General features: G+C 41.8%; 1 protein-coding gene across 6 annotated transcripts in view; it reads right to left on the bottom strand.

The window, feature by feature from the left end:
- GRIA4 (glutamate ionotropic receptor AMPA type subunit 4) overlaps nucleotides 1-11,676 on the bottom strand; it is a 391,466-nt gene extending 379,790 nt beyond the window's left edge. For 2 of the 6 annotated variants that reach the window (XM_084895140.1, XM_084895142.1), the window contains exons 1-3: nucleotides 11,244-11,676; nucleotides 10,634-10,805; nucleotides 9,226-9,384 (exon numbers count right to left, since the gene is read on the bottom strand). In XM_084895140.1, the coding sequence (XP_084751266.1) occupies nucleotides 9,226-9,384; nucleotides 10,634-10,721 (247 nt within the window). In that variant the 5' untranslated portion in view covers nucleotides 10,722-10,805; nucleotides 11,244-11,676. The remainder of the gene's footprint in view (nucleotides 1-9,225; nucleotides 9,385-10,633; nucleotides 10,806-11,243) is intronic. The other 4 variants (XM_084895139.1, XM_084895141.1, XM_084895143.1 and 1 more) reach the window with 3 other exon arrangements.
- Between the last annotated feature and the right edge of the window lie 1,022 nt (nucleotides 11,677-12,698).

Raw genomic sequence — 12,698 nt, 5'->3', positions numbered from 1 at the left:
ACTAATAAAAATTCTCATTTTGGAATAGGCATTAAGCAACAAAATAAGCAAACACCAATTACAGTTTATGGTGTAATTTTTTGCTGTATCTGGAGAAATATTGTGGCTTATTAGAGAAAATATTAATAACATTAATATTTTTATTTCTAAGATAACATTAAACATTTAATTGATGATGCCACTAGATTTATTGAGTTGCAGGCAAGTGATGAGACTATGAAGTCTGGAGGGTGGTGGTGCTCTTTAAGGCAGTCTTCACTGTGAGTATTTGGAACCCAAAAACTTGTTTAAGAGAATGTGAAAGAGAATGCCTAACAGCTAAGCAGATCTCAAAGTAAAGAATTTGGGAAAATTTGTTAGAAATAGCTGTAGTGATTCCGAAATCAAATAATATTCCTATTACAAATATGTGAGTTGGCTAACTAATGAACTGTTTCCGATGCTGTTTGTATAACATTGAAAAGAGTCATTTAGTCATTTTTCCACATGGTGGTATTTATGACAAGAATTTGGCAATATAAAGTGTTGGGAGTGTCACTGTTTAGAATTCTAAAATTTCTGTGCCATATTGCAAATCACATAGAAGAATCAATATCCAATATAAAATGCTAGACATAAGTGAAAGTCATTATAGTAAAGAGGCAGGTTTGAGAAATACATTTTCTGTTTGGATTAAAAGTTACCTAGCTGCTGTCACACCAAGTTATAGGTAACTCGTGGATCCTGTACTAACCAAAATTCTGCAGTGTGAATGGAAGACAAGCCTGACTCTAGGATCTGATACCCTAAGTATTTTACGGTTAAGCAAATATTCTTAAGGACAAATCTTTACTTTCTCTACATACAAAATGATAATAATCATGACTGCTTCTTAGAGTTGTGAAAGAATTGAGGTAACACAACACCTTTGTCACACAGCTAGTACTCGATTTTAGTAGCTCCTGTTATTATTATCAGAGAAGAAATAAGTTTCAGAGAAGAAATTTGTTAGCAATGTCAAATACTGCAAACTATTCAAAGATAAGAAGGACTAAGGAACGACAATTGGATTTACCCATTTTGAAGTCACTGATGACCTTCAAGAACATGGTGTTCCAGGAGTGGTGATAGTAAGGGAAAAGGTAATTCAAGATAAAAATAGAAAGAGCTGATGTGGACTATGTAGAACGTTTGATAGTAAAAGGAGGAATAAATATAATAAGAAGACAATGTGAGAGGCAGAGGACCAAGCCAAGGATTTTTGGCAGCTAAGACACAGCGAAGTAGGAGAAGATGGGTTTTATGTAAAAATTAGAGGCCCAGTGCATGCAATTCTTGCATGGGTACAGTCCCTAGGCCTTGCCAGCCATCAGAGCCAATCGGGGTCTTCCACTGCTAGCCTGGGCCTTCCTTCATTCTGTGCTGCCCTCTGGTGGTCAGCACATGTCAAGTGATCGAACTCCCAGTCTCCTGGTCAAACTCCCGAAGGGACACTTTGCATATTAGCCTTTTATATATAGAGATTCCTGGTTTGTTTCATGAACAAAATTCAATCAGCTTCTAAAATGATGATGGTAGGGGATGGAGTGCTGTTTAGTTAATTTATGTATAGCTTCTTTAGGACTGTGGTATTGGGCTTTTTTGTGTGACTAAAATTCATTGATGAGCTGTTTAAAAGTTTAGATTGTCTCTCTGTAAACACATAAACACCTAGCAAATTTTGCATATAGTTAGGGGAACTCATTGACCTCTTTAATTTACCCATGAACCAATCTTCTCTCTGAATGTCCCATAAATCCCAGATAAAGTTATCCTCTTAGGACTTAGAAATAATTTTGACAGATATGAACTTACACTTGAATACATAAATTAAAATGAAAAATTCAGTGAGTGGTCAAGAAAGTTCATATGAAATAACAACAAAATGTATTTATTCAAAACATAAATTGCCTTTTAAAAACATCAGAAAAGAAAAGTAACCCTTGAAATGTTAAGACTGACTCAGAAATAAATAACCCATATGACAGAAAATGTAACACAACTGAATTTAACTGAGTTCTAATTGTATGTGGAATGCTTTCCAAACACACTCCTAACATTTATAAAATTCATGTTTGGTAAGTATTATTTCCCTGGGTTAACAGATGAAGAAACTGAGGTTCAAAAGTATTAAGTGACTTACCCACTATTGGGCTGTAAATTCAAGAGCACCTGGTTCAAAGTCCAGAAAAGACTCCCTCTTCCTACCTCTAAATAAAAGATAAGAACATTCTAGGCCAATATAAACAAAAGAGTATGTATTGCTCTACCTATTTTAGCTTAATAGATAGAGTGTCAGCCTGCAGACTGAAGAGTCCCAGGTTCAATTCTGGTCAATCCCCATGCCCGGGTTGTGGCTCAATCCCCAATAGGGGGAGTGCAGGAGGCAGCCAATTAATGATTCCCTCTCACCATTGATCATTGATGTCTGTCTGTCTCTCTCTCTCTCTCTCTCTCTCTCTCTCTCTCTCTCTCTCTCTCTCTCTTCCTGTCTGAAATAGATAAAAATATATTTTAAAAAAGAGTATGTATTAATAGAATCTATATGGGGTTACTAAATGCTGCTTTCCCCCCGTGGTCAAAATACAAAAGAACACTCCAAAAAAAAGAGAAGAAATGACTGACATTACAGATCCTACAATTATCCTTGCAATTCATTTTTTTAAACATTTGCAGCCTTTGCAAGGTTGATCATTATTTATTTGAAACTCTTCCCAGCTCATGGCTCCTGTGAAATTACTCTTGCTTAATTTTCCTCTGAACTCTCTGACTCATTTTCCTTTTCTCTCCTTTCCTTTCTCTGCCTCTCAGGCTATAGTATGTCCCGGGATTTTGTCCTCAGCAATTTTTTCACAGCTCTTGCTTTCTCTGGGTGATCTTACCCACGTCCATGACTTCAACCACCACCAAACGTCTGTCTTCAGTTCAAACTGAGCCTCAGAGTTCCAGATCACACATCCAGCTGTCTGTCTCCATTGGGATGTCTCTTCACTAAAAGTTAGTGTTGCCAGGGTTCACCAGTTCAAATTCACAAGCTCAATTCTCAGTCAGGACACATGCCCGGGGTTTCGGGCTCAATCTCTCTCATAGATGTTTCTAGCTCTCTATCCCTTACCCTTCCTTTCTCTTTAAAATCAATAAAAACATTTTAAAAAATCAGTGCATCCACACTAAAGTCACCTTCCACACTCAAATCTCATTCTCCTACGTGTCCTTTCTTAGCTAATGATAATCACTGTTGAATCATGTGTCCCCATCAGAAATCAAAGAAATCATCTTTTGTTCTTACTGAACTTCTTTTCCACCCTCCCGCAAAGACATATCATCATCCTTACATCCTGCCACCAGTTCTGTGTTCTTGGATCTAGAGGCTTTTCTCTCTCCTCCGTGCTTCTGCTTTTATTTAAGAGTTTATCACCCTAAACTGTATTCCTTCAAGACTCATTACTTTAAGACAACGAATTGGTGTTTATCTTCCCATTTTGTGCCCTTTTGATTCACTCTCCCTCCTGCAACAAGCCTGTTCTTTGTATAATATAAATCTGATCATGTCATTGCTACGTTTAAAAGTTTCTTAAGGATTTCCAACCCCCCCCCTTTTTTATTCATAAGAGTCTCCATATAGCAGCTGTAAGATTCTTTGTGCATCTGCAATTTCACCCTTTGGCACATCTTTTCTCCGCCTCACATTCAATTCTACAACCAGACTCAATAATTTTCAGTGGTTCAAACACACCTGGCTCTCCCACACCCTGGTGCCTGGTGCTACATTGCTCCCTGCCTTCCTTCTATCCTCTTCTTAGAACTACACAACCAGAGCCTTAACACCCAGGTCCGGGGGCATCTCTCCTAAGAGGCTGCGCCAGGTTTGGTGGTACCTTCCTGGATGCATCTTTGTCAAAGCACTCTGTTTCTCTGCCACATCACTTTATCTCACTGGACTTTTAATAATCGGCTTATCTGTCTTTCCCACTGGACTATCAGCTCCTGAGGGCAGCAACTATTCTCACAAGTTTTTGGGTTCTCATTTCTAACATACAGTCTTAAATGCAGTTGCCCATAATAAATGCGTTTAATGATTAATGGATACATTCCTTATCTAATCTAGTGAATGAATGGATGAATTCATTACGTAATATGACTTCAGTCCTTGCTATATCACTCAATGTCACATGATTAATGAGGAAGTTGCCCAGAAATGTCTTGTTCTATTTTCTTCAAAATGTTGCAATTAAATTAGAAAAAAAAAAAAAAGATAAATGACAATTCTGTTCTTTCCTTTCTCAATTCAAGTCATTTCAGTATAAATGTATTTTTTCACACCCTCTGGCTCGCTGGTAGAAGTGCTAGGGTACTAGTTAGAAGAATTGGGTTTGAACCCTGACTGTGCAGCTTATTAGCCATATAATCCTGGGCAGGTGAGATGGCTCCCCGAACCAAAGCCGGCTGAACTACAAAATGTGACTCTCTTCTCAGACTGTCCAATTGCAGGACTAGTTTGAGGTCAAATAACATTATGTATATGGAAGCATTTAAAAATTATGTTTTATCATAAAATTTAAGGTCTATTTATCCTTCATGTAAAATTCCCAAATAATAACATTTTATAAATAAGATGCATACATATTTCCTAATATCAGAAAGTAAAAAAAATCCTCTTTGGGAAATTAACATCACTTGGAAAAATCCAAGTTAAAAAAAAATGTTTGAGGAATTTTTTTGTAATAGTTTTATGGAGACTTCATCATGTGACAATACTGAAATACATCAATGCAAATGGTGCATCGTCCTATCATTGTAGAAAGGAACAAACCATAGGTATATGACTCATCTTTGTCATTCATCTCACAATGGAAAATTAAGAGGAAGAGAGAAAGAAACTAAAGAATTATTTCAAATCAACACAGAATCTTGCAATCAATTAAAAACAAGGAGACCTAGTAAAAATCACAGAAGAGTCACATCACTTATTTTCCTAAAGATAATCAAAAGCCAGCAACATTTAATTCTAATGTATCTCTACTAACAACTATGCAGAAGGTAAAACCATCAGAATTTTATTTTCAGCATTTTTAAGATTATTATATCAGCCATGTAAACTCTTATGATGTCTTTATATGGCTTCAAGTCTCTGAAAGGAACATGTACTATGTTTAAACATTTTTTTAATCAAAGCCAATATATTAGTGTTTACCACCATTATATTCAAGGAAATTGCATTAAGTAGCTGGTACATAAGTGGGGAAGCCTGCAAAGCCTACTGGGAACAGTGTCACATTTTCAATGTATTTAGATTCACCAGACAACTCTATTTTACAATCACCCTACTTTTATAAGTGGCAGGCGTCTTGCATATTTACAGTTGACAAGTAAACTAACCACAAATAGAACTGATATTCAACTTGAAAAAAGAACTTTTCACCATTACGAGGATAAAACTTCCAGTCTCCAGTCTATCTGTGATTGCTATACCTTTCCAACCCATGATCTTTTAAACCACCGAATTAACAGATTTTTGAGAGAAAAGAAAAAAGAAAAATGCTTCATTAAACAATGCAATTATTAATCACCTGTCCCTATTTATTCAATTTTTTTTTAAATGGAAATATTCCATAAAATTCGTTTATTTCACTAAAGTAAAAATACAGGATTAAGTGATCTGTTTTATGTATTTCTTATTTCTCCTTTGAAAGTTAGAAAACTAATTCCAGAAGCTGAATATTTGCAATTTATTTTGTAAAGTGACTGCCTTTTTAAAGGACTGATTCCTTACCAGATTTCTAATGTAACTATACTAAATTAACTAATAATTTCAACCTCTTAAATGTTTTTGTCTTTCAGAAAAGTTATTGATAAACTACTTCAGTATTGTGGTTTTTACTTTGGATCAAATTTAATATACATAATCCTCAAAAAAAATTGTATTCATTAACTATTAGAAAAATATAAGAAAACAGGCTACTTTCAGGTTGTCTCAAAATTTTTGCGAAGGGTATATCCAATTTCTCTAGCATTCTTGTTTACAAAGATAGCTATTTTGGGTCAGTTGAATGTTTTATTAAAGAACATTAAACCATATTGAATTTATTTTTTAAAATATCATTTTTTTCTATTCCCCATATGTTAGACAGATCACAGCAAAGAAATGTGTACATTTAATCACATTTTGAAATTTTAATACTTGTTCTATATATTGCACCTATTTTTTGTTATTAAAATAGGTCATAATTTTATATAATCTGTATTTCTTATCATTTCAGTTTTATATTGAGCAAAGGGTGACTTTTCAACAATGTAAATAGAATAGAAAAACAATATTTGAATTTAATCTTGTGCAAATATTGTTAAAAATAAAACTATAAACTAAAATTACTTTTCTCCATCACAAACTTGGGATTTATACCAAAAGTGGTAAATTTGAGTTGATCAGAGTTAGACTTAATACATAGAATGTTTAGATGGCCAAAGTAATCTTAGAGGGCTAAATAAATTATACCTGTCTAATAGATGACCAATAATTTTATTATTTAATACATTTTAGGGGTTTGATTATATACTCCATAAAATAAATATATCCTTTTTAATTACTTTTATTCACAGACAGACAAGATCCTGCAGTTTTAAAAGAATCCACTGCAGAAAAATCAAAATTCAAGTAAACTTAACCAATCACATATTACATATGTATTTAATCCAGCTTGAAAAATTTAAAAACCCAGTCTGTATCACTATGAAGAATAACTCCTATGATAATTCTTTAGCATATTATCTTTATCTTTTTGTACCCAAAGGAATAAAGCTTAGTATGAAAGTTTGCCTCATTGCTTATGTTTCACCATTAATTAAACTGGAAAACCACATAGCATGTCCTCTCGGTCAGCCCATTCAACAAACACCGTCACCTGACCCATGCTCTCTGACCATTGATTTTCCTCAAATTCAGCTTAGGTTTACCTTATGGACGTTCAGCACACTCATCCCCCTCCAAAAAATTCATTTTCTTTACTAAAATATGTTCTTGTGTGTCCTTAGTTATAAATTTTTAAAATTATTTTAAATATTTACATAAAATCAATTAATGTGATTATGGAAAAATATGATATCACTAACATTGTGTTAAAAGTGGATTTCAAATAAGCAAATTTAAAGTTAACTTAGTTCCAAATTTCTCAGTCTTAAACATTAAAGAATACCTTATTATTTATATTGCATAACTTTTTCATTCTGTGTGTGGCTTCCTATCAATTTCTCATGCTTACAGGTACGTCATTTAGTAACACTGAATTATCCTGAGTGAGATTATCAAATGATAGGGAGGAAGAAAGTATTAGTACTTTACTGAACATCATGATCCAAAACTCTAGAATATTTAAGAACTTAATTTGTAAAAACAAAATAAAACTAATACATCTGATACTTTTAGGAAAGTCTTTCAAAATGCAATAGCAAAACATAAAATTTTAATTAGTAATTTACTGTTGACGAAGTACCTTCACATATATTTGGATCATAAATTATTTTTAAAGTTAGTAATTTTTTGTTCACAGAATCTCAGGAGAGAGAAGAACACATTTTAAATAAATATTGTACATAATATTTATACACAAAGGAGAATGTTTTATACCTAGAACTATTAGTAGTGTTGACATCCCTTTCAAACTTGGAACACAAAACTAGTAACTTAAACAACTTTCAAAAATGACCACCCACAAAATCAACTCTAATTTATGTGCAGTGATGCTTGGAAATAACTCCCTACTGCCCTACTGTAATATTGATTTTATCACTAAATACCAAGTTATTTTTTTAATTAAGTAGTGTTCGTACGAACTATAACATTCCTGCAAAACAATACATGTTTCAGTTTACAAAAATGTCAAATGCTTTGACAGTCTTTTGAAATCAATTTCTAAGATAAATTAATGTTTAGATGCCAAATATTAAGGACAATTGATCAGATTATTAGATGAATTAACGGAAAATATGAATTAAAACAAATTAATGAAAGAGGTAGCCTCCAAACATCTAAAAGCTGTTTTCAATTTCACTTATGTAGTTGGTACATTTTCTTGTACTGAGAGAGCTTTTAAAATTAAAATATGCTTAACTTACTATAATAAAACACTCTACAATCAGACTGACTATTTATTACTCTTGTGCAAAATGTTGTGTAGAAACTATTCCGAAATGTTTTATGTAATCTGTAACAATTATCTTCACACACACATTTTGAGCAGTAGTAAATCAGAGTGTAAAGCTAAGGAGATATCTGAAACATGTATTTCCTTCAACAGTGAAAATGCAACATCAATGGTATATGGACTTGAGTGAAATTTCAGGTAAATCAACAGTTGATTGTATTTTTTTACATTAAGTTATACAGTATGGAGGGGAGGGAGCACTATTCAACTGTTCCCTAGTATGGCATTAGGTGGGGTCACCCGCTAAAGTTTCATTGTGTGGGATAATAGATCCAGCGCATTGATTTGTGAATTCAGGCGGAGTAGAGACTAACATGATTTGGCACCAGGGTAAGGATTCATGGAGCTACATCGACAGGATGTATGCACTGCGTGATGGTAAGAGACATTTACAACCCAGAATATAAGAGGGGGACAGCCTCAAGTGACATCACCAGATTGTCTGCAGCGTAAGCCACCAGAGGAGAATATATGTCCTCCACTCCACCGCTTCCCTCTCCCTCACAGTTAGCAAACCTTCCCCCGCTTTCACCAGTGAGAGAGAGAGCATGTGTCTGCCTTCAAAGCAAGACATATGCTTACTCCAGTGAAAAGCAAATAAGGAAAACCAAAGGGACAGAATCCAAATTAGCCCGAGTACGGTTTTCACTGACTTGACATTCAGGTGACTGAAATGTTAAAGGAGAAATTAACTTGAATTATCCAGATGAGGAACAAAAAAAAAAAAAAAAAGGAAAAGGAAGGAAGGAAAAAGGGAGAAAGGGAGGGAGGGAGGGAGGGAGGGAGGGAGGGAGGGAGGGAGGGAGGGAGATGGAAAAGAAAGAAAACCATCTGAATATCTCAGGACTAAACCTTGTTTTTAACTCTGATTTGCTCTGGAACAGCCATATGTGAAGAAGCTTACATTTCTTTCTGAAAAAATTAATATGAATAATAAAGAGGAAAGGCACTCCGGTGCCTCATTTCCGTTCCCTTCTCATTCATCCACAGTTTATGGTTTACTTACACGCGTTTGTTACAGCGAAACTGTTGGCTGTCTCAATGTTGTCCACATGAGGAACCAGATTAAAAGGCGCTTCCGACGCATTGGGGCTGGTGTTGTGCAGGAAGATCGCTAGTCGGAAGGCAGTGTATTCCTGGTCTGTGTTTCGGATGAAGAGCCCGCCTATGGGAAACAGCAGGGGAAGCACGTTCAGTGTTTTCTCCCGGCAGTGTCGCTCTCACCCTAGGCACGGTCAGACCCGCTGCCATTCATTCCCCCAGCACATCCATGCAAGGAGCTACCCTGTGGGCTGGCCGGCCTTTGTCCCTCAGGTGCCGCTTATCGTATGTCAGCCTTTAGGACGGCTCAGCTTTTCCCCCTTCCCCAGTGTGTCATGATCACAATGACCTCGGAGACCACGGGCTGTGTTGTGCCTTTGCTCTCTCGCCCTCCCTGCGGTCCCCAGCTCACTGCTACACCAGCCAGCTCGGGGCATTGGGCACTGGGCATGGCATCGCTGGGGAGAGGCATGCAGAGGAGCAGAACGGGCAGGACTGGCAGGAAGATGCAGACACCGGAGGATGCGCAGCCACGCAGGCAGCCGGGGGATCGGAAAGGAGACGTGAACTTAGTTTCCCTGCAGCTGGGGGCTCAGCCTCATCAGCCCCGTGCTGTGCACGGTCCGCCAGACATGATGCAGCGCGGAGGCCGGGCTGGGCTGGAGGAAATTCAATCGCTGCATCCCATGAAGACAGGGAGGAGAACAGCCAGAAAAGCCAAGGATGGACAGTTCCCGGGAAATAAGAGTCTCCGTCTCCATGCAGGGATAAGGGCAAAAAAAAAAAAAAGATTCAAGAGGGAAACGAAATGAGCGGAGGGAAGATTGCGGGAGAGAGAGGGATCTAACTTTGCAATCGGTTGACCAGCAAAGGCCGGGGTGCAGGTGCAAAGCCCCCTCCCCTCCCTCCCGTCCTTCCTGTGATGGGGAGAGGGATGCGGCGTCCAGCGTGGGGAGAAGTGCATTAAAACAAAACAAAACAAAACAAAACAAAACAAAGCAAAGCAAACTCGACATCCCTCTCTGCTCCCGAGAAACGGATGAAAAGAAATATCCCATAACACGTAACCAAACCCCACGTAGGTCATTTTCAACTTATTCCCATCCCACTCGAAGCGACTTGAACGGAAGGTGGGAATGGGGGGAGAGCGGGTGCAGGGGCCAGCAGGCGGGCAGTTCTGAGTGTTTTTCCAAAGGAACCCGCACCCGAGGGGCAGTGTGTGTGTGTGTGTGTGTGTGTGTGTGTGTGTAAAGGGGAGAAAAAGAGGGAGACAAAGGGGCAGGGGCCGGCCCCAGGGGTCCCCCCAATCGCCCATCAGCAACTCCGGGAAGTCGGCCCGGGCCGCCCGCCGCAGGCCCCCCGGGGCCGCTCACCTATCTGCACGCTGCTCGGGAAGGCTCCCATGGCGAGTCCCCAGAATCCGGAAAACAACAAGACAATCTGCCTGCAAATCCTCCTCATCTTCCTGCCTCCTCTCCCCGGCGCGCGCTCCTCTGCCGCCGCACTCGTCCTCGGGCTGCTCACACAGGCATGGGCGACCGGGCGCTAAAATTAAAAACCGGCCGGAAAGGAAAATGGGGGGAAAAAGAAAAGAAAAGAAAAAGGAGAGCGGCTCGGGGCGGCTTCCGAGGCGGACCCCTCGCCGTCAGCAGCCCATGTCGAGCGGCCAGATGGCGCCCGCAGTGCCGCCGCCCGGGAGAGGCTGCGGTCCGGCGGCGCGGGCGGCGGGGAGGACGGAGGCGGCGGCGGGAGGGGACGCGCGCTCTCCCGGCCCCGCGCGCGCTCGCCCCGCGCCGTCTGCTCCCGCGGCCGCCGCCGCCCGTCCCCGCCCGCCCCCCGCTCCCCGCCCCGCTCCCCCTCCCCCTGCGGCAGCCCCGCGCCGTCCCCGCGCCCCCGCCGGGCGGGCGCTGCACCCCGGGGTGCTCACCCAGCCGGGCTCCCCCCACGCCCCCTGCACCCGGGAGCAGGTCCCCACCGCCTCACCCTCCCCGGCTGGCTCCTTCCTCTACGCGCCCGGTCCGCAGCGGGACCGGCTCCGGGAGGGGCGCCCGGCGCTCCGGTCCCCGCTCTCCGGCGCCTGTGCCGGCGGCGCGGGGCGGGACGGGCCCCGGGGCCGCAGCCGCTCAGGGGCGGGGGGTGCGGCGCCCAGGCCCCCGGGCCCTGCCGCACGCTCCAGGCTGGCGGGGAGCACGGCCGCCGCCTCCCCTCCGCTCCGCTCCCCTCCGCCCGGCCCGCGCTGCGCTCAGCCTCCCCGCTCCCGCCGCTGGGCAGCGCGGGGACGCGGGTCCGAGCCGCAGCACCGATCTGGCCCCGCAAACAGCGCGGGGAGCCGGGGAGTCCGAGTGGGGACGGCGGGGCGCAAGGGCGCGGGAGGAGCGGGAGCAGGAAGGCGGCGAGGGGCAGCCCCGCGGGTCTCAGGGGCTGGGGCGGAGGAGGAGGGGAGACCTGGGGGAGGGCAGGCCCGGGAGGGACCCAGAGAACTGGCCACGTCCCAGGGAAGAAGGGAGGGCAGAAAAGTTCATGGAAATAGCAAAGTTTGGGCAATGAGCTGGGTGGGGAAGGAGGGCCTGGGAAATGGAAACGGAAGGGTGCCTGCGATGTGCTGTTTGAGAAACACGAGGCACAGCTAGGAACCAGAACAGAGTGAGTTGTCAAGTGGGAAAGCTCATGGCTCTCCAGTCTCCATTCCGAGGACAGTTTTTCTCTCCGCTGTGGCCCTGATCAGGGGCTGAGGAAGGAGGATGTGAAGGCTAGCGCTGGAGGCGGTTGGCATGGAGTCTGATAGAAGACAGGGTGCGTTTCATGCACACACACAGCCTGTTCTCTCTACTCCAGATTCTCCCGGAAGGCTGGAGCATTGCACTGGTGTCCACAGTGGCTCTGGCCGGGTGGGAGAATATGAGTTATCCTAGGAAGCGTTGGAGCGATGGTGTCACATCCATCCATCTTTAAGGCTTCCTCCCATCTGCTGCATGGAGTGTGAAACCAGAGTGCCATGGCAGTGTCTATGCCTGTGGGGTCTGAGGTCTCTTGATTTAGACAGCAGCTGCTATCCTCTAATTTCATCCAACTGGGAGAGAGAAAGTGTTTCGAACTTTGCCAGTTCTTTGGGTTCCCTTGGCTGCATTTTAGAGCCTGGGAAGTTGGGTTGCAGTAATCAGACACAAGCTTCTGAGATATCACTAGAAAGAGAATAGAGCTAGTGCCTGCCTATGTTCATCTGATAGCGTTCGGGAAGGTGGAGAATGGGTCAGTTAATATGAAAGTATGGCAAGGGCCCAACCAGGTAAAGACTTTTTTTGGGGGGAAATGGATTACCTTTATTCCTTGAAGTCTTCCTTTATTAGAGACCACGTGTATCTGTAGTTGCAGATGATATTTAACTAAAACTTCTGAGTGCTTTTCTTCAGAGGGTTTCCAAGTTCTGGAATTTTGCTC

Source organism: Pipistrellus hanaki, assembly GCF_964339955.1.
Source record: "Pipistrellus hanaki genome assembly, chromosome: 9".
In the NCBI taxonomy this organism is placed as follows: Eukaryota; Metazoa; Chordata; class Mammalia; order Chiroptera; family Vespertilionidae; genus Pipistrellus; species Pipistrellus hanaki.
This window is presented reverse-complemented; position numbering and strand designations above follow the sequence as displayed.